This window comes from Schistocerca cancellata, chromosome 9 (genome assembly GCF_023864275.1).
Source record: "Schistocerca cancellata isolate TAMUIC-IGC-003103 chromosome 9, iqSchCanc2.1, whole genome shotgun sequence".
Taxonomy (NCBI): domain Eukaryota; kingdom Metazoa; phylum Arthropoda; class Insecta; order Orthoptera; family Acrididae; genus Schistocerca; species Schistocerca cancellata.
Window position 1 is genome coordinate 267,450,353 of NC_064634.1, and position 20,569 is coordinate 267,470,921.

General features: G+C 41.0%; 1 protein-coding gene across 1 annotated transcript in view; it reads right to left on the reverse strand.

Moving 5' to 3' along the window:
• Nucleotides 1-20,569, reverse strand: part of LOC126100436 (protein sidekick-2-like) — a 720,869-nt gene that overhangs the window by 81,939 nt on the left and 618,361 nt on the right. Inside the window, exon 4 of the mRNA XM_049911040.1 lies at nt 17,065-17,275. Within this exon, the coding sequence (XP_049766997.1) occupies nt 17,065-17,275 (211 nt within the window). The remainder of the gene's footprint in view (nt 1-17,064; nt 17,276-20,569) is intronic.

Genomic DNA, 20,569 nt, shown 5'->3' on the forward strand with positions numbered 1-20,569 from the left:
GTTACCCGTCGGCCACTGCGATGTCCGCGCTGAGAGCTGATGAATAAAAACCGGTATTCTGGACACACTGTTGATATTGTCTATCTCAGAATACTAAATTTTTCAACAATTTTCGAAATGGAATCCCCTTTGAGCCTGGCTCGAACTACAATTCCGCATTCAAAGTCCTATAATTCCCGCCGTGTGGCCACGATCAAATCGGAGACCTTTTCAAATGAATGAATTGAGTACAAATTACAGCTCCGCCTTTGCACTACTCTTTTATAGCTTGTACCCACGATATTACCGCCATCTTCATATGTGCAAATCGCTATCCCGTGGCTATTGTCTCTTCACTGTATAAAGTTAGGCAGACAAATTTTTCAGTGTTTGGAAGTGTAAAGCTGAAGTCCAGCTAAACATGAATATCACCGCACCACAGTGCCGTAGACCGGGGCAAGTGGAGTCAAAGGAATTGGTGTTACCATTCTTCACTTTGGTAAAAAGCTGCGTCAGTTTGTTTCATCTTCTCCAGTGGCGTTCTGCGGTTCTGTGGCAAGGTGTTATTCATGTGTAGTCACGACTACAGACTGCAAACATACACAAAATTAATTACGTAATTTTTATTTTTCTAGGCGATAGTAAAAGCTTTATAACTACCTTTCGGATCAGTGCTAACCAATGAGATTTCCAATATATTTCATATAGGAACGATTTCTGTACGTTTTGTGTTTGTCTGTAGTAGATAATACAAGAGTAAATGTTCTTTTTTCTGTTTCCCACAGTAAATACAGTATTAAGAAATCTAGAACATTAGTTGTAATACTGAAATGCAGTGTGGCTGGAGCCATGACATCCCTGTAACATACTTTCTCCTATGGGGTGAATTTGTACAGAAAATTTGATCCTTCCTCTTACACACAACCTGTACATATGTCACGTGATAGTATAAATACACAGGTAAATGAAATAACACAGAAAATGGCAACTAACTTGCACGTTAACATCGCTGAAATTATGTCTTCCTTATTGCGCGTGTAACTATTGCTCTTAATCCATGTGGCGTTAATATGTATAATGCGAAAAACTCCAACGGGAATTTTAACTCAATAGTGATTTTCTGAGTGTCACAGCGCTGTGCGAAAAACTCAGTGAGAGAGAATCCATTTTTCATTCAGTGACTTCCGATATATCATTATTCGCCAACAAGCGCAACTGCCATTTCGCAGAACTAGCTTCATCAATCATCTCTTCAACATAATTACCATATCAAATTAGTTTTACCATGAGCCCATTGTAATGTAATGACTCAGGCTAACTTTATTTTTCAGCCGAGTATTAATTCTTCCAAGAGATAGACAAAGTACGGTTTGAAGATGAAAATATTTCCCCACTTCTTGCGTTATTGTTTGATTTCATCACTGGATGGTTCTGGAAATAAGTTTACCATAATTGCATCTGAGTGACGGATTCTGAATCGTCAGGTCTTTTTACAATTATGTATCTCTACTCATCAGCTTTGTAAATATTACGAATATTAGTCAATCATGTAATCAGTAATAGAACATGTGCGTCACTACAACTCGGAATTGTGGACTGCATCGTAATACAATGAAAGACCAGACACCAAACATATGAATATATGCACTTTGATGACAAAATGGTTCAAATGGCTCTGAGCACTATGGGACTTCACGTCTGAGGTCATCAGTCCCTTCGAACATAGAGCTACTGAAACCTAACTAAGCTAAGGACATCACACACATCCATGCCCGAGACAGGATTCGAACCTCCGACCGTAGCAGTCGCGCGGTTCCAGACTGAAGACCCTACAACCGCTCGGCCACCGCGGCAGGCCTTTGACAACAAATAAAGATCATTAATCGCACATGCATTCTTCGTTAGACCTTTTGCACGAATCAGTGTGAGGCTGCCAACGATCAGAGTAATGGACGGGGGATACTGCGTATGCTGTGTGTGATAACATGGGAAATTGGATTGGATGTGAAGTGAGCTCGGATAGCCGAAGCTATTAAGACAACCGCTCGCTTAAAACAAGAATTCTGGATACGCCTCCTTGTCCGGCACAAAGATTAAATTTACTAGGCACCACTGAATTTATTTCAGTGCCAGATTGTGGTTAATGTCAAACTCTCAGTCTCTTGAAAACTGCGTGTCTGCAAATCTGACGTAGCCTATTTCAATGCCCATATGTGGATAACAGTTTAAAAATAGCAGTAAAAGACAAATTTTGGTATCATTTATCGAAGATAACCCCAAAAATAATTTCAAAACTTCTCTAGATACACGACGTCTGTGAATTCGAACTCTATTGCCTTACGTCTTCACACAGCTACGCTATTCGTAAACGTTCTGTAGCATTTGTTATACTTATTTCCGTTCTCCTTTTCTTAGGGTTCCCAGTAATTGAAAATGATATGTCAAGCTGAGTAGGCAATCTCACGTTTTTCTGCGGAAATGTGCTGATACTTTTAATTAGTCTGTCTCTGCGGTATTGCACTACATATCCTCCATAATTCTTGTATGATATGAATTCATTTCTTCTTACACATAGGCTGCTTCATCTTGTATAAGTTAGTCTACTATTTAGTCACGGCTATTTAACACTGAGCGAAATGACACTGAAGTACTGCCAAATGATGACTTTTCTCAAATTTTACCGAGTCTGTCGATACTACGATAATGTAAACCACTGTAAGTTGAGAAGAAACAGTAATCACGCAAATTTAAGCGACAAAAAGAGGTTCACTGACCGTATATGCAGAGAAAGCTTGTTATGAAAGATAAAAATTGCATTTAAACGACGAAAGAAGAATGTCAAGAAATTCAGGAAAAGAAAGTAAAGTAGCAATGTAAGGCACTTCGGATTGAAAGCAACAGAATAGACAAATAAGGAAAAAAAAGAAACGGCTACAGGAGAATTTATGCAGAGAGAGAGAGGAAAAAAAAACGAGGATTGTTCGTCGGTTGTGTTGGTAAACGGAAAAGTAAAATCAAAGAAAAATTCTCGTCGCTACTCTAATCGTCACACATTCTTTTTTAAATTGGAAACTTGTTATGTGACCCTTAGGAATAGACAAATGTTCCAGCAAATAGAGTAAATTTCGGTCTGTAAGTACTCAGGACACACCCATACCTAGATACGAATTGTGTTAAATAATGTGTTCAGTCACGTCACTATGATGTTTCGCTGTAGCCGTTGAACACCGAACTGAGCAGATTGTTTCTGGGTGTTGACTTGATAACGTAAGTCTCACGCAGCACATAAATGTCATTCAAAGAAGTATTCTCATCTATATGACACACAAGGGCAATAGATTTTGAGACCACAATAAAAAAAGCAATGAAAGGCCTTTAAATGCTGGCGGCTACCTAGAATGTGACACTATGGAAACTAGATCGTCATCAGTAGAGTTAAGAAGTAGATCTTGTAATGGATCTGGTTAATGGTCCATTTTCGTTGTATATCGTAATTCTCGATACACTCAAATAAATGGATTACTTGACAGATAGTCATTCTCCAGCATTGTTTTTAATAGCTAAATAAATTGTAGGGTATTATTTCTTGCGTAAAAAATACAAGAAAACGTGTAATGTTATTTGTGATGAACAGATTTGTCCAAATTCTTATAAGAAGTTTCATGTTATAATTATTGGACTCAAATGATGTTGTAATGTCTACAATTTTTCGATGATAATTTGAAAGCATTTGTAAAGTACAATATTAATTATATATAACTTTCTCTGAAGATATAAATTGATACCTTTAACATATTTGTAGTGCTAGGTTCGCATCTTTAGTCATCTTCATGCGCATGTTAATGAAGTTGTGTCGAAGAAGTGATGCCCTGTATTGCCAGTGATGTTTAATTATAATTTTGAGTGTGATATGTTGAGACTGTCTGCCTAAAGCAACTGAAAATGAGCATGAAAAAAGGTGCATAGTATGTTATTTTAAAACTTAATGCATAAAATAACAAACAACTGGGTGCCTTTTTGAATAGTTGGAACTTAAAGATATGGTCACTGCTCCGCCAAATGAAAGAAACTTCTAGAAGACTACATAGAAGATGCAAGCTAAGTAATATTATTTTTCGTACAGTATTCTCTCTAAGTTTATAATCATACGCCCTGTCGTTTGTGCTATGTCACATGCATATACAGCAATGAAAGTCACTAAATATCTGCTGAAGAACTTCATTCATGTGACTGTAATAATTAGAAAAACTAACGGAGGAGGTCAGAAGACGCACTGAAGGGGGTATAAAAGACTCTAAACACATCGGTGAGACTAAATTTGTCATCTTTGGTATTTATCAGGAGGAAGATTTTCAGACCAAAATAATGAAACAGTTGCCTGTTTCATTATTTTGGTCTGAAAATACCATCCAAAATTATTGCCATGAAGTTCAGTATATTTCGCAACACCTGTGTCAACGAAATTAAAATAACGATTTTGGTCTTAATTCGATTTTCTTTTATCCGAGAAATTCTTACAGGTCCTGTGACACCACGTCATTACGTCTCTCTTAATTTCAGTGGGCTATGCTGCGCTATATAAAATGGTTTACATGTAACAGGGTAGTGAAATCGACAGGAGATGTGACCGTTGTTTCCTACGTAGCGCGCGTGAGATGATTTCATTCCAAACACTGACACAGGAATAACATCAATCGCGTCCTCAGAATTCACTGCGTGTTTTGAATCCGTTATTTACACTGCGCAGTGGTCCTTCTGATATATGATATTCAATAACAAAATGTTTGTGTGTCTCAAATTTCACATGAAATATTATCATCCCTTATGAAAATCGTCCCGGTCAACGGCTTTACGGATTAAATTTATAGTCTATGTTCCACCGCGTCCTCTGAAAGCGAAGCTCTCGCACCTGTCGGTTCTGATTTACGCAAAGGCCGGTGTTGACTCCGATCTCCGGTTTCGGAAGCCATTTTTTTATATCGCTCAGTGTGTATTCCGCATCGAATCCAAAACGCCGACAACGGTATCTCGGGTGATTACAACAGCTGAAAGGTAATTCCTCGAATTGTGGGCCTGAAAAAATAAAATAAATATTTAAGGATCTGTTCATCCTCATGTGCTCACTGAATGCTGATTACATTGTGGATAAGAATAACAAGTACGCTTCGTTTACTTTTGAATTATATAGTTTTTGCGGCGAATGGTTTCTAAGTGTGCTACAGCAATTAACATGTATCTGATACTGATACTATACAATAAATGATAAATTTACCCTTCACCTGACAGGAATTATTACTGTCCTAGAAAATTTAGAGGTCGCAAGAGGAATGGCTGACATGCAGAGGTATGACAGCAACGACTATTCGAAGCAAAAACGTCTAGTAATCTTTTGTTCTAAAACGCATACCGTAAGAATTATCAGCACATCATCTTCCATACTATGAAAAAAATCTCTTATATCGACAGCTGCTTGCTTTCTATGTTTCGAGAGATTGTAGAATGGCCAAACAAGAAACAAATTCCAGTAAGGACGGGCACTGAAGGGCCAACCTTAAGAGCTGTGGGTAACTGTTCATCTTCACTGATGCGAAACGGAACTCTTACCCACGCGGTCTAGGCCTCTTATCCGGTCCGGGTGGCTCCCCCCATTGGTGGTTTGAGTCTTCCCTCCGGCATGGGTGAGTGTGTCGTCCTCAGTGTAAATCAGTTTAAGTTAGATTAAGTAGTGTGTAAGCTTAGGGACTTATAACCTCAGCAGTTTGGTCCCATAAGACTATACCACGAAATTCCAAACAAAAAAATAAAAAATAAAAACAAACACAGAACTCTTCTGCTGAACAAGTGGTCACAGCTCTTATGTTATGCACTTTACAGCCCATATTTACTAGACAAGTTTTTATTCTTTTGGTGCACAATTCCTTCTCCCAAATTATGCGAAGAAAAGAGCCTGTAGTAGAACAGATTTGATTCACAGTACCGAAGAAGTGCTCATAACTCTTAAGTTACAAATTTGAGAGCTCATGTTTACTGTACTTCGAGTGATCGTTCCTACCATGTCTCATAATATCGAGAATTCCTCCTGGGACAACCTGTATGCCTCTAGTGTATGTGTCTGTTGCCTACACTGTGTGATTAGTGCTCATTTCTGCGCAGTTTACTAATTACCAATGCAGTAGCTGAGGCTTAGCTGTAAAACAGCAGTATCCGTGTAGATCGTTTATCTTTGAATGTATATCTTTAGAAGATTTTAATAAACCTCAGAAGTAAAGATCTGACGTTCGTCGAAGCATAACGTAACATTAGCGCTTACTTTAGTGAATTTCATTAACTACCGAACTACGAACCGTATGTATATTATTTGACTTCACCATCGTATATCTGGATCACATCAACAGCGGTACAAATGCCAATAAAATATTAAACTTCAAAGGCCCCATATAGGAGTGACAGATCGCTGACAGTATCGTATCGCCAGTGGTATCGCCTGAAATCGGTCGCTGGTTTCTACCCTACCACACCCGACCTATTTAACAAGCAATTTCAGTCGCTATTTGGAACGTCACCGTTCGAAGTTCTCCAATGGTAAACGAAATTTTGTGTTTAGCTGTAGCCGCAGTTGATCTCTGTAAACCGGCTAACATCTGTCAAAAATAAATGCTAAAAGTAACAATGGTAATTATAAACGCAATCAAAATTCATTAAACTTGTTTTTTAATGATTTTGTTGAGAACTGCGATCTATGTTACAAAACCTATCAAATTTTTCAGTGACCCTACGTGTATCGTGTACACCTTTCCTGTCTGCATTTTGCACATACATATTAAAGTTTTCCGTTCTTTTTCATGTTTTAATCTTGTGATTTAACTATTAGCATATGAAGAATGGCTTCACAATTTCGATTTCTCTACAGGAATGTTGTGATTAGCAGCACTGTTCGTTTCCATAACTTTTTCAAACTGTATGAGTAGCATTAGCTATGTGTGAAGTGTCAGAGGAATTATATTTGCCTTTCAATAGGCATGCGCTAAATATTTAAGTTAAACTGTTTGCGTCTGTTATGAAACTACGCTTTTTAACAGTGCGTCTAGTTGCTCATAAACAACTCAGAATCACAAGCTGAAACTCGATGTGCTGTAACTTCCCATGAATTTCTACTTCTACAGCACACGTTTCAAAATGCTGTCCGCTGCAAAATATAAGAGTTGTTAGAGTTGTATTCTTTCACAATATTAGTGACGGCTTCGTCTTCAATTTCACTTTTAAGAGAATTCGTTTCCCTCCGATAACTATAATTTCTAACGTAACTTCTTATTCCATGTGGACACAGAGAAGCTAAAGAAAACTGCACTGTCATGATTAGTAACAGACAAAAGAGATGCAGTCATGCAGTCATGGTGTCAGACACAGCTAATTCGTAGCAAGCGATTCAACAGATTGCTCAGACATTCGAGCGAGTTATCGCTGCAGAATGTGATTTGTCAACAAACGAGCAGTCTGCGATCGCGCGATTTGGAGACGAATTCCTGCGAACCGTCTGTAGTATTTAGGGTCCTTAAAATACCCAATAACTCTCATAAATTCGGAAGTTAAAGTGATGAGCATAATGCCGTTCATGTGCAAGTATTGGCCTAGAGCTTCCATTCCGTAACTTTTGTGTTTTACTGGTAACATTTAACTGTCGTTTTTAGAAAATCCACTTGCAAGGAGACCTAACCGATTGATCCTCTTCGAATTTCTTCATACGATGGGATTCACATGTCAGTGTCTGGACATGAGTTTGTTTATGCATTGCGACGCTATACCATCTACCACCCTCACCCCAATCCAGACTCCTTCCCCCCTTCCCATCCCCACCGCCACTCTCTGTAAAAATAAGAAAACTGGAAGGATCGTCTTTGAAGATTAGATTTACAAGTGCTGGTATGTGGGTAATAATTGTATTTTATTAAAAAGGAGTACCTAATTTTAAAGGCTTTGCTAATCGTGAGGTTGCTTGCTCGAATCTCGCTAGTAGCAACTTTATTTGGCTTTTATTAAAATTTCATATTTATTAACAAGTGAAAATGTTAATTATAAATATTGAATTAGACACTTTTAATAAGTATAATGCCTTTTCATCTTTAATTTCTGGCAGCATAAAAATAAATTAAAACGTGATACACATATGCGAATGGCCTTTTTGTTACATGAACCAATAGTTTTTTTTTGTACAATAATACTGTTTAATCTCCAGAAATGAAAATAAAAAAGATTTTATGTGCTATTTAATGCTCCGCATTTTTGTATCAAGTTTTAATATAATGTGAATACTCCCATTTTAATGCTAAATAGCAATGAAAAATAAAAATACGTTATCTTCATTAAAAATGTGATTCAATATCTGCTGAGTAACGTTTTTATTCGATCATAAATATGGAATTCAAATAAAAGTAAGCAAAATGAGGACGATTCTAGCGAGTTTCGAACTGCTTTATGCCTACAGGCCTTCTCCTACTACCGAATACGCAAATATTCCAGTTACTCAGATGTTGCGTATAAGGGTTTTTTTTTTTTTTTTTTTTTTTTAACTGCGTCGTGCTCCGTTAGGAAACTAACATCGAGGCACTGGCCTTTAAAACTTATAAGTATTAAAGAAAAAGAAGTGATTCTCGCCGTTGGCATGTGTAGTATTTAATAACAAAAATATTCATTAACTTTATTTGACTTGTTACAATTGTTCAGATACAGAAGTCAGTCGACATGTTTATTGCAAAATAGTTACTGGAAGTAAACTGCTGTAGCAGTTAAGAATAGCGTTAAACATATGAATCTACGTAAATGTGCGTGAATATTGGATATGAGTGCTGGTACAAGACTCCGAGTCGCTATGTTTCCTACTTTATAATTTTCATAACACAGGACTCGGCTACTTTCTTAAATTCTGCAAAATCAGCGCTGGTTTTACGGTTTAGTTAGGTTTGAGTAGTTCTAAGTTCTAGGGGACTGATGACCTCAGAAGTTAAGTGCCATAGTGCTCAGACCCATTTCAACCAACAGCCGGCTGGAGTGGCCGAGCGGTTCTAGGCGCTACAGTCTGGAACCGCGCGCCCGCTACGGTCGCAGATTCGAATCCTGCCTCGGGCATGGATGTGTGTGATGTCGTTACGTTAGTTACATTTAAGTAGTTCTAAGTTCTATGGGACTGATGACCTCAGAATTTAAGTCACATAGTGCTCAGAGCCATTTGACCCATTTTTTAAACAATTTGAACCAACACATTGTTTGAAGGTGATGTTTTTCGCAAATTTTTGTGGTCTTACTGACGATTACTCAATTATCGTCTACAAATCTTCTATTGCCAACCATTCACCTAGCTCTGTTGTGTTCACTATATGCCGCCCTACGGAATGTGGTGAAGGGTACTTGTGCTGGCGCCACATTTTCCACCTCTCCCTTTCCATTACCGAACGGTGGGTGAGACTAACGATTGTTGATACATCTTCGGACTGGGATGAAACTTTGCTAATTACTTCGTAGCGGTCATTTCGCCAGAAATGTGCGGCAAAGCACTGCGTTCGGTCTCGATGACCAATAGGGACGCGCCGACCGCCGTGTCATCCTCTACCAGCGGCACCATTGGATGCGGTATGGAGAGGTGTGAAGTCACGGTCTTCTTGACCTTGGAACCGCTACCTCTCGCACAAGTACCTACTCAGTTGTCATGACGAAGACGAGTGCTCCTCGTTCCAGTCTTTCCATGAGGGAAAAATCATTGGCACTGCTGGAAATCGAACGCAGGTACTCCGCATAGCAACCAGACATGCTTATTACTGAGTTACGGAGGCGGACTCGACAGATATGTGGTAGGAAGTATTATATGCCCAACTCTTAACCGAACGTACACTTCTAGAATTTTATGAGTAAAGCTCTGACGAAGTGTGTGACACTTGAGTTTGTTGAACCTTTCCGTATCGCTATTGCGCTTACTAAACGAATCCGTGGAAAAAAATCTATGATTTAGTACTGTGTAAAACAGAATGGATAGCAATTACAGTGTCTCTGGACAGTCCTAACTGAAGCGTGTATGGATGTTAATTGTAGCTGCAAATTACGACAGTAGATTTAATATTGTATGTGTATCCCAAAATTCGAAATTATAGCCTTCATCTCACATATAGCATGAGCGTAAGATAAAAATGTTATACTGGCCGTAACCCACCGCGCGTAAATATTAAAAAAAATTCATTCTCATTTACATAAGCTCCATGCTGAATAACATTTTTACTACCATTTTCTGTCACACAGTGGTCTGTCAATATCCAAAAGTGCTACCTCCACTTTGACAGCTACACTATGTGATCAAAAGTATCCGGACACACCCGAAAACATACGTTTTTCATATTAGGAGCAGTGTGCTGATATCTACTGCCAGGTAATCCATATCAGCGACCTCAGTAGTCATTAGACATAGTGAGAGAGGAGAAGGGGTGCTCCGCGGCACTAACAGACTTCGAACTTGGCCAGGTGATTGGGTGTCACTTGTGTCATAAGTCTGTACGCGAGATTTCCACACCCCGAAACATTCCTAGGTCCAGTGTTTCGAATGTGATAGTGAAGTGGAAACGTGGAGGGACACGTACAGCACAAAAGTGTGCAAGCAGGTTTCGTCTTTTTACTGACAGAGACCGCCGATAGTTGAGAGGGGTCGTAATGTCTAATAGGCAGACATCTATCCAGTCACCGAGCGAGGTGGCGCAGTGGTTAACACACTGGACTCGCATTCAGGAGGACGACGGTTCAATCCCGCGTCCGGCCATCCTGATTTAGGTTTTCCGTGATTTCCCTATGTCGCTCCAGGCAAATGCCGGGATGGTTCCTCTGAAAGGGCAAGCCCGACTTCCTTCCCCGTCCTTCCCTAATCCGATAAGACTGATAACCTCGCTGTTTGGTCTCTACCCCCAAACCAACCAACCAATCTATCCAGACCATCACACAGGAATACCAAACTGCATCAGGATCCACTGCAAGTACTATGACAGTTAGGCGGGAGATGAGAATACTTGGATTTCATGGTCGAGCGTCTGTTCATAAGCCACACAACGCCTCGGTAAATATCAAACGACGCCTTACTTGGTGTAAGGAGCGTAAACATTGAACATTGGAAGAACGTTGTGTGGTGTAACGAATCACGGTACACAATGTGGCGATCCGATGGCAGGGTATGCGTTTGGTGAATGCCCAGTGAACGTCATCTGCCAGTGTGTGTAGTGCCAACAGTCAAATACGGAGGCGGTGTATTTTGGTGTGGTTCTGTTTTTCATGGAGGGGGCTTGCACTCCTTGTTGTTTTGCGTGGCACTATCACAGCACAGGCCTACATTGATATTTTAAACATCTTACTTCCCACTGTTGAAGAGCAATTCGGAAATGGCGCTTGCATCTTCGAACACAATTGAGCACCAGTTTATAATTCACGTGTGGCGGAGGGGTTGCACGACAATAACATCCCTGTAATGGACTGGCCTGCATAGTGTCCTGACCTGAAACCTACAGAGCACCTTTGGGATGTTTTGGAACGACGACTTCGTGCCAGGCCTCACCGACCGATCTCGATACCTCTCCTCAGTGCAGCAATCCGTGAAGAGAGGACTGCCATTCCCCAAGAAATCTTCCAGCACCTGGTTGAAGATATGCCTGCGTGAATGGAAGCTGCTATCACGGTTAAGGGTGGGCTAACACCATACTGAATTCCAGCACTACCGCTGGAGAGCTCCACGAACTTGTAGTTTTCCGCCAGGTGTCTTGATACTTTTGATCACATAGTGTAAGTTCGCGAAATTCAGGGCTAAGGTACATGTAAGGAACTTAATTACCGGACACAACCATATATGTAGCACATTTTATCAGGTTCACTGACTCTCCCGACGCTTCTTTGTAGAACGCGTATCGTATGTGAAGTTTGCAATCAAGCTCATTCTTCACAATTTATAACGACACCTATGACTATTATAGCTGCACTACATTCTTATGTTGGATTTGCTCGTGGACATTTTTGATACCTAATTGTCGTTAGTAGTCGTACGTATAATATCTCTGGGCTGTGCACTTTATATTTGTGAATATCACATTGCTTAATTATTAAATATGTTTCCTGTCTGCAAACATGACAATCACTTACAGGATATAACTTTTAACAATGTGTGAAGAAACAGACATTGCTGACGATCTCGTAGCTGTACTAAATTTATTAAATTTATTCGCAATTGCCAAATCTTGCTTAAGTTAGCTGCATCAGGTTTGAAAATACTACTCTTGGTTACATATGAAAATTCGTGCCACATTGACGTATGTGGCAACCATAACGACTTCGTTTACCCGAGCACGCTTCCAGGATTGTGCCTCGTTGCGAATAAATTTCATAAATTTAATACAGCTGCAAGTTCGTCTTCAAACATTGTTAAAAAGAAGAATGGCAAGACTCGACGACCGCAATACTTACATTGAATACTTTTGTCCAGTTCAAACCCTGTGGTGGAAATCCAAGTAAAGTTGTGAGCGATGGATCGGTCCTGAAAGGGTGCTCATATGGCCGAAGTGAGTAAGGCGACAGCTCCCTATAACCGGGATGTCTGGGTTCCAGTTCCAGTCCGGTTCAAATTTTCATGTGTCACCAATAGGTAATAAACATCTTCATACTTAATGTAGCGGTATCAGAACGATTAGGCAGTTGTAAATAAATTTCCCTTTTGGGATCTCTTCGAACTGCATTTAACGAAGATGACTGAGCCGTTCGTCTCATTATTCTTCAGAAGAAATGAATCATCACCTCGGTAGGACACCATTAAATATGGGAGACATCAAGCTAACTCATTCTGTAGTCATGATAAAGGCGTCAGTTCGGTGAGGAGGAATGACCTCAAGTCTTAGGTATTCCATATCCAGCTAAGGCCACTCATTGATGATTACGTGATATCGAGCTACCAAACTGAGCGGATGCTGACTGATACGTTTCACCCGCTGTTAGAAATACATCATGGTACTTTCTGCGGGATAAAATATGGTGGTTTGGTGCGCCAGTCGAGGTGCTGAAAGGTGTCTGAGTGTTGGTGAGCCGACCGCGGTGGCCGAGCGGTTCTTGGCGCTACAGTCTGGAACCGCGCGACTGCTACGGTCGCAGGTTCGAATCCTGCCTCGGGCATGGATTTGTGTGCTGTCCTTAGGTTAGTTAGGTTTAAGTAGTTCTAAGTTCTAGGGGACTGATGACCTCAAAAGTTAAGTCCCATAGAGCTCAGGGCCATTTGAACCATTTGAAGTGTTGGTCAGTCTAGGAACATACGCATGTACTTCTGGCAAAACGGATGCTATGATCTCGGAAGATGGGAGAGTCCACTGCATATAAACCGTAAAGATGTAGAGGAAAGAGACAGTCTTTAACTCGTTATGCTGGTTCATGCTCCGACTTGAATGTATGAGGACGAGTCACGGTACGAGAAACACCCATAAATCCATCTCCAGCCTGAAATATAATCTTCATGCACTGCAGATGAAGCTCCTCAGTGGGTCGTCGATAAGCTGAACGCCGACCATAACTCGGAAGAAAGCAAAATCGCGACTCGTCGGACCACACTGTACGCATCCAGTCAGCAGTTGTCCAGTTAACGTAATTCCATTTTTCAATTATGGAGTGTGAGAGCACGGCTGGTCTATTAATTGTAAAAATAACACAGCTACAGCGCTGATTTTTAAGCTGTCAATTTAAGCTACAAGTTCCGATTCATCAGTAGAATCATCCTCAGGCCCTGCAGCATGAACGACAAAAAGCATCCAGTGGTACATGCATACGTTTGTAGTAACTAACGGGAAGTCTTCCAGTAAAACACAAGTGATTTCTGGCGTTCCCAAAAGTAGTCTTAGGGCCCCTCTGCTGTTCCTAATCTATATAAATGATTTAGGAGACAATCTAATCAGCTGTAGTAGGTTGTATGCAGATGATGCTGTCGTTTACCGTCTACTAAAGTCATCAGAATATCAAAACAAAATACAAAACGGTTTAGAAAATATACATGTATGGTGTGAAAATTGGCAATTAGCTCTACATAATGAAAAGCGTGAGGTGATCCACCTGAGTGCTAAAAGGGATCCGGTAATCATCATCTACACGGTAAATCAATGAAATCTAAAGGCCGAATATTCAACTACGAGTAAGTACCAAGGAATTACAATTACGAACAACTGAAACTGTAAAGGACACGCAGAAAATGTAGTAGGGAAGGCAAAACCAATGATTGTGTTTTATTTGCTGAACACTTAGAAAATGTAACACATCTACTAAACAGACAGCCTACTCTACGCTTGTCCGTCCTCTTTTGGAGTACTGGTGCCCGGTCTGGCATACTTACCACATAGGATGAACGGAGTACACCGAGAAAGTTCAAAGAAGAGCAGTGTATTTTGTATATCGCGAAATAGTGGACAGAGTGTGACTGATATGATACAGGATTTCAGGTTGACATCAGTAAAACAAAGCTGTTATTCGTTGCGGCAGAATCTTGTCACATAATTTCAATCACCAATTTTCTCTTCCGAATGCAAAAATGTTTTGTTGACGCCAATCTACATACGGAGAAACAATCATAGTGATAAAGTAAGGGAAATCGGAACTGCCACGGAAAGATATATGTGCTCGTTTTCTCAGCAAGTGAAAGTATTGTTTCTCTTTTAAACGTGAAACTCATGTCTCACTCCCACAATCCCGCTCAAACTCACTATTCGATCGCTGTTAGTCGCTCTTAACCATCAACTCTCATCCCAACTTATAGCCATTGTCTTTTTGTCACTGTCTCCTGTCTGCCAACGACGGTCTCCTTCGTTCCGCCTTCCTACTAATACTGTCTCCTCTCACTGTCGCTGCCCACCTTGCTGTCTCATACTACTACTATCTCATTCATTCCCTCCCACTGTTGGTGCCCCTTCTCACTGCCACTCTCTTTGTCAATGTCATAGACTCTGCTCTCATTATTATTGGCTCTCACCAACTTCCACTTTCTCCTTGTCTTTATTCCTATTCCACTGTTTCCTTCAGAGTTCTCCTAATACCGTCCTGTCACTGTCAACTATGCTCCACTGCCACTGTGTTCCTCTCTTTCTCTCACACTGCCATTGTCTTCTTCGCTTTTCCTATAACACAGTATTTATTATTTGTGCGTCTCTTTGCCACTGTCATTGTCTTCTTTTCCCCCAGCGCAAAAAAGAGCGAGTATGATCGCAAGTCAAAAGATTTGTCTACATTTTTGGATGTGCTGAGGAAAATAGAAAGAAGTAGCAGGTTCCCCACTTCTCGGTCAGAGTCCTTCAAATAAACGGGAACATTTTGCATTTTTCCACTGATTGACTTATTTACCCTGCCAGAGCAGGGCATGTCAACCCTATGAAAAGAACCTTATGGTCAGTAAAATTCTCATAGTTAGAATTGTGTTAAACTAAAACAACGCAGTATTAAATTGAGACCTTTGAACGGATTTTACCTGCTCAAAAGTTTTACATATACTTCAGTAGCAGAGCATGGGGTTCCCAGAACCATTATGGTGATATAACGAAGAAGACACTTTACAGCACATTTCTCGTGCTACGTAACTTTGTAAAATACGTTTTCACCTCACACTGCATTTTACGTGCGTATTTTGCTTATACAAGTAGGGTAACTTTGAACCTCGATGTCTCAGAAACGGATAAAGGTGTCAATAAAATTGTCCACATTGTTCGTGATCTGAATCTTAGGAATATATCGTATAAATTTCCATTATTTTCTCTTCATAGCTGTCTTTCAATCAGAAACTCGGATTTTGTACGAAAATATCGTAAATAAACCCATCTTTTTAAGTTTCGTAAGGAGCTTCCCAAGAAATCATGGTGCCTCCATAAGCGACATTAACGGTAACCGTAGACCACAGCAATTTAAAAATAACCGACCGATTTGCACCTTTCACCTTAGCTGGAGGAGGTGTGTAAGATTCATACTTTGGCTCTGTGCTGTGGGATGTGACACTAAAACGATCCTTTTGTTGGATATACAAATGGTCTACTGCAAGAGCTATCCAAATCAGACGACCCTATCTTTCTATCACCAACAGCACCCGATGTATGAGCTCCGGAAGAGCCCCGCTTTTATCCTCGGTTTTTGGGAACATATGTGTTAGTCTATGATGTCGCATGCGTGTCTATAATGAAGGAGAAATTTATGACGGTTCGGGTGAATTCGTCAGGACTTACTCCGAACGTGGGTCTCTACGCCGCTTCTACAGGTGTTAACAGTTTGAACAAACCGGATATGATATTGTGGGTTTCGAGAATGGAGATATTACGAGGGCCACGCAGAAAGGATACCTCCCTAGGTTGACGCCGCTCCCACTTAGACATCTGTCGTACAGCTTCACAATACCCTCGTCATAGAAAGCAGGCGCCTGTGCTTCCCGCCACTTCTCTACGCTGGTCTACAGGTCGTTGTCTGCGCCATAGTGTAGACAGCGGTTCATGTGAGGAGAGACGAAACAAAGGGGGAGCCAATTACGGGCTTTATTGTGTGTGATCAAACCCTTCCTATGGAGAACGCTGCAAGAGCTTCTTCGTTGGCCCTACAGAGTGCGGCCGAGAATGGTCAAGTAGAAGGAAACCCATGACACTAATGTTAAGCAGGCTGTATGACGTAAGGTGAACTCCCGCACCAGGCTCTCATTCTTGGCGGGCGACACTATTTTCTAGGTATTTTTACGTGCTCACTGTCCGCGACGTGACGCGACCGACGTGCATACTACTGACACTGCCCAACTCGTCTGTGTAAAGCTTGATCGGATTTTCACTGTGATTTCCATTCCGTGTCCGATCGAACCTTACTTTCCCTATAGCAGCTATTGTTGGTGGCCCTGTTATAGAGCTGAAATAATTAGAAAGTTACAAAGTCAGTGAAATATATTAAACATACAGCCACTGATCCAAGACGCTCATTACAAACCGGCAGTTCAAACAATCACAAGCGTAGACACAATGAGAGATGATCTTTGAAGGATAGAAGGCGTGCGAGACAGCTGGTACTGGGTGTAGGAGCACTCACCGACGACGTGCAGTGTGACGAAGTGACTCATCTTGGGCGCGGCGCTGACCTGGCACTCGTACTCGCCGGCGTCGCGCGCCTGCACGTACTTGACCTGCAGCGTCCACGTGCTCGTCGCCTCCACCAGGAACGCCTGGAAGCGCTCGTCCGCGATGAACGTGTACCGGTCCACCGTCAGGATGTGCGCGTCTCGGCGCCGGATCCACGAGACCTGCCGCCGAAACACCGTGCGTCAGCCAGGGAAAAGCATTACTGCACATCTACATGCATTCTCAGCGAGCTGCTTTGTAGGGTGTACGGTAGGCTATATTGTCCGATTTACATAGTGTATCACAGTTTGGAATCCAGGAAGCGCCCTTCACTGAGAATGCTGATTATACATTCAATGATCAAATAGTACATGTCCTAAATAATAATATGTCACCAGTTGGTATTTTTTGTGAAATTTTCAAGGCCTTCGCTGTGTATATCACGATACTCTCTTAGAAAAACTCAAGTTTTATGGAACTAATGGCTTTTCACACAGCTGATTTCAATCATAATTGACAAACAGAATGCAAAATGGTTTGTTCAAAAATTCAGGCAGTGCTGGAAAGACGTACAGTTTTAATGACTGGAGTAGAATCACAAAGGGCTTCCACAGGGTTCAGTTTCGGGTCCACTCCTATTCTTTATGTATGTGAATGACCTCCCACTTAACATTCAACAAGCGGAACTGGTACTTTTTCACAGTTGTTAAGAGTAGGTATACAATATTTTCCAAAGAATTATTGAGTAGTTCTCTGAAAAAGGACTCCCCTAAATTTTCAGAAAAAAGAACCACTTCACTGAGTTCTGCGCAATAAACAGAGTGATACCAACAAATGGAGTAGTACATAAGCAGGAGTCAGTAACTAGGGTGAATTGCTGCATATTTTTTGGTCGTACATATTGATGAGAACTTCAACTGGAAAAAAGATATTACTGAGCTTTCAAACAATTAAGTTCACCTACTTTTGTTCTTCCTATAATTATTAATCTTGGAGACAAACGTAACAACCTCCAGACATATTTGCATAGTTCCACTCAATAATGTATGGAATTCAAGGGTAACTCATCTCTTAGAAAAAAAGTATAGATTACACAAAAGCGTGCAGTAAGAATAATACATATGTGGTGTTCACCCATCGTCACGTAGGTACCTTTTCAAGCAGCTAGGCATTTTAACTGCGCCGTCATAGTACATATTTTCGAGTGTAGTCAAATGAACAGGAATAAAATGATGATTCAAATGGCTCTAAGCACTATGGGACTTAACATTTATGGTCATCAGTCCCCTAGAACTTAGAACTACTTAAACCTAACTAACCTAAGGACTTCACACACACCCATGCCCGAGGCAGGATTCGAACCTGCGACCGTAGCGGGCACGCGGTTCCAGACTGAAGAATAAAATGATAATGGGTCCATTAAGGTTAACATAAACCACGTATACACATCCTGAAAACAGACTCCTTCCCAATAATTTCGATAAAAGAATCGTTCAGATGATCTATGGAACCTGTAACTAACCTACCAGTTAACTGTATCTTCATTTTCTTTCTGAACCTCACGCACTTAACAGCAGAAGTACAGAATCTTGCAATAAGGATGATGTGCGGTGTCCAGCCTAGCAGATCTTTCTGACAGCTCTTTCAGAAGTTGAATATCAGTGTACATTTACTCCCTAATTAAGTTTCAGAAGAATTAGTTGGGAGAACATCCACTACTGAACTTCATAGCAGAGGCAGATGGTCAACCGCTGCTGTTGTAAACAGTTTTATTGGTACAAAATCAGGAGCGATTTCGAACAATTACAAGCCCATTTTCAGGTGATCAAGCCTGCGAAACAAGAAAATGAAGAAGGTATAGCAAGAGATTGTGTAAGCCTTAAAAATTTTTTCTGCAATAATAGTGGGTATTCACTGTCCAACTGTATGAGGGTCATACAGAGGGCCTAGTCAGAATGACAACAAGAAGTTGGCACCAGATATCCACAAAATAATCTAAGCAATATGAGGGGAGAAGAAAGAAAAAGCTAGTGAAATACTAAGAGTACATCACCAAACAACGTAAGATAACTTACAGTGCGGCGCGTGACCGCCATACACTGTGAATACTGAGGTGCCAGCTGATGGCCCCAAGATAAATCACGTGACATGACTTCGCTTTTCATTGTAGTATGTGGACTACCAGCTTCCGCGCGCGGCTGCCTTCTACCACCTCGTGACTCCGTATCCTTGGCAGCACCTGCCCGCAGCCCACTGTATACAGCTTACGGCAGCCATGCGCCCGCTCTGTAAGTTGTCTTACGTTGTTCGGTGATGCTTCTTTTTGTATTTCTTTGCCTTTTTCTTCCTTTGAGCTCCCGCTTCCCTTAGGTTATTTTGTGGCTATCTGATGCCACACCCGTATTTACATTCTGACTAATCCGACCGCATCGCCCACATTTTTATAGTCGGTCAGTAAATATGCTCTATCTTTAGAACAACAAATCTTAACTACACTAATAGAACAATTTACAACTCAAGCGGTTCATTTTCTGACTCTACTTATTAAATGATGATTAATAGAAACCCTCAGCTGCTGACAGGTGTTGTTGATATACCTCGATGGGGACAGCAGAAAATGTGTGCCCCGACCGGGACTCGAACCCTGGATCTGCTGCTCACAGGGCAGACACTCTATCCGTCTGAGCCAACGAGGACACAGATTAACAGCGCGACTGCGGGGACTTATCCCGTGCACGATTCCCGTGAGACCCACATTCCCAACTGTCCACAATCTATATACGTAAATTTCCTAACAGATATTTATTCTAGAGAAACTGCACGGTCATGAATGGCATCTGTTACTTCAGGAACAGTTACTATCTTCATGTTTACTTATTAAGTTTGTTGCCAACAATCAATAACAGTTTGAAAACTAGAGTAGCACCTGTACATGTAATACTAGCAGGAGAAATCATTTACATTATGATTAAGCCGTTCTGTGGCGCAGAGAGAAGTGGAAGTGGGGTATTCGGCTGTAAATCACCTACTGACTGATATAAAGAAAAAATGGGTAGTACAGTCAACTTCAAACACAAACAGAAAGTATATGTGCTAGGGAGCTTCCTTCTACTCCGCTGAGGAATTTCTGCCGGCCGCGGTGGTTTAGCGGTTCAGGCGCTCAGTCCGGAACTGCGCGACTACTACGGTCGCTGGTTCGAATCCTGCCTCGGGCGTGGTTGTGTGTTATGTCCTTAGGTTAGTTAGGTTTAAGTAGTTCTAAGTTCTAGGGAACTGATGACCACAGATGTTAAGTCCCATAGTGCTCAGAGCCATTTGAACCATTTTTTGAGGAATTTCTGAAACGCATAGTAGTATTCTGTGTGTGTGTGTGAGAGAGAGAGAGAGAGACTGAACGGCCATTGAACATGCAAATTACTAACCAGCTAACAAGCAACGTGATTTGTATAACACAGACAACCGGTTGCAACAAGATT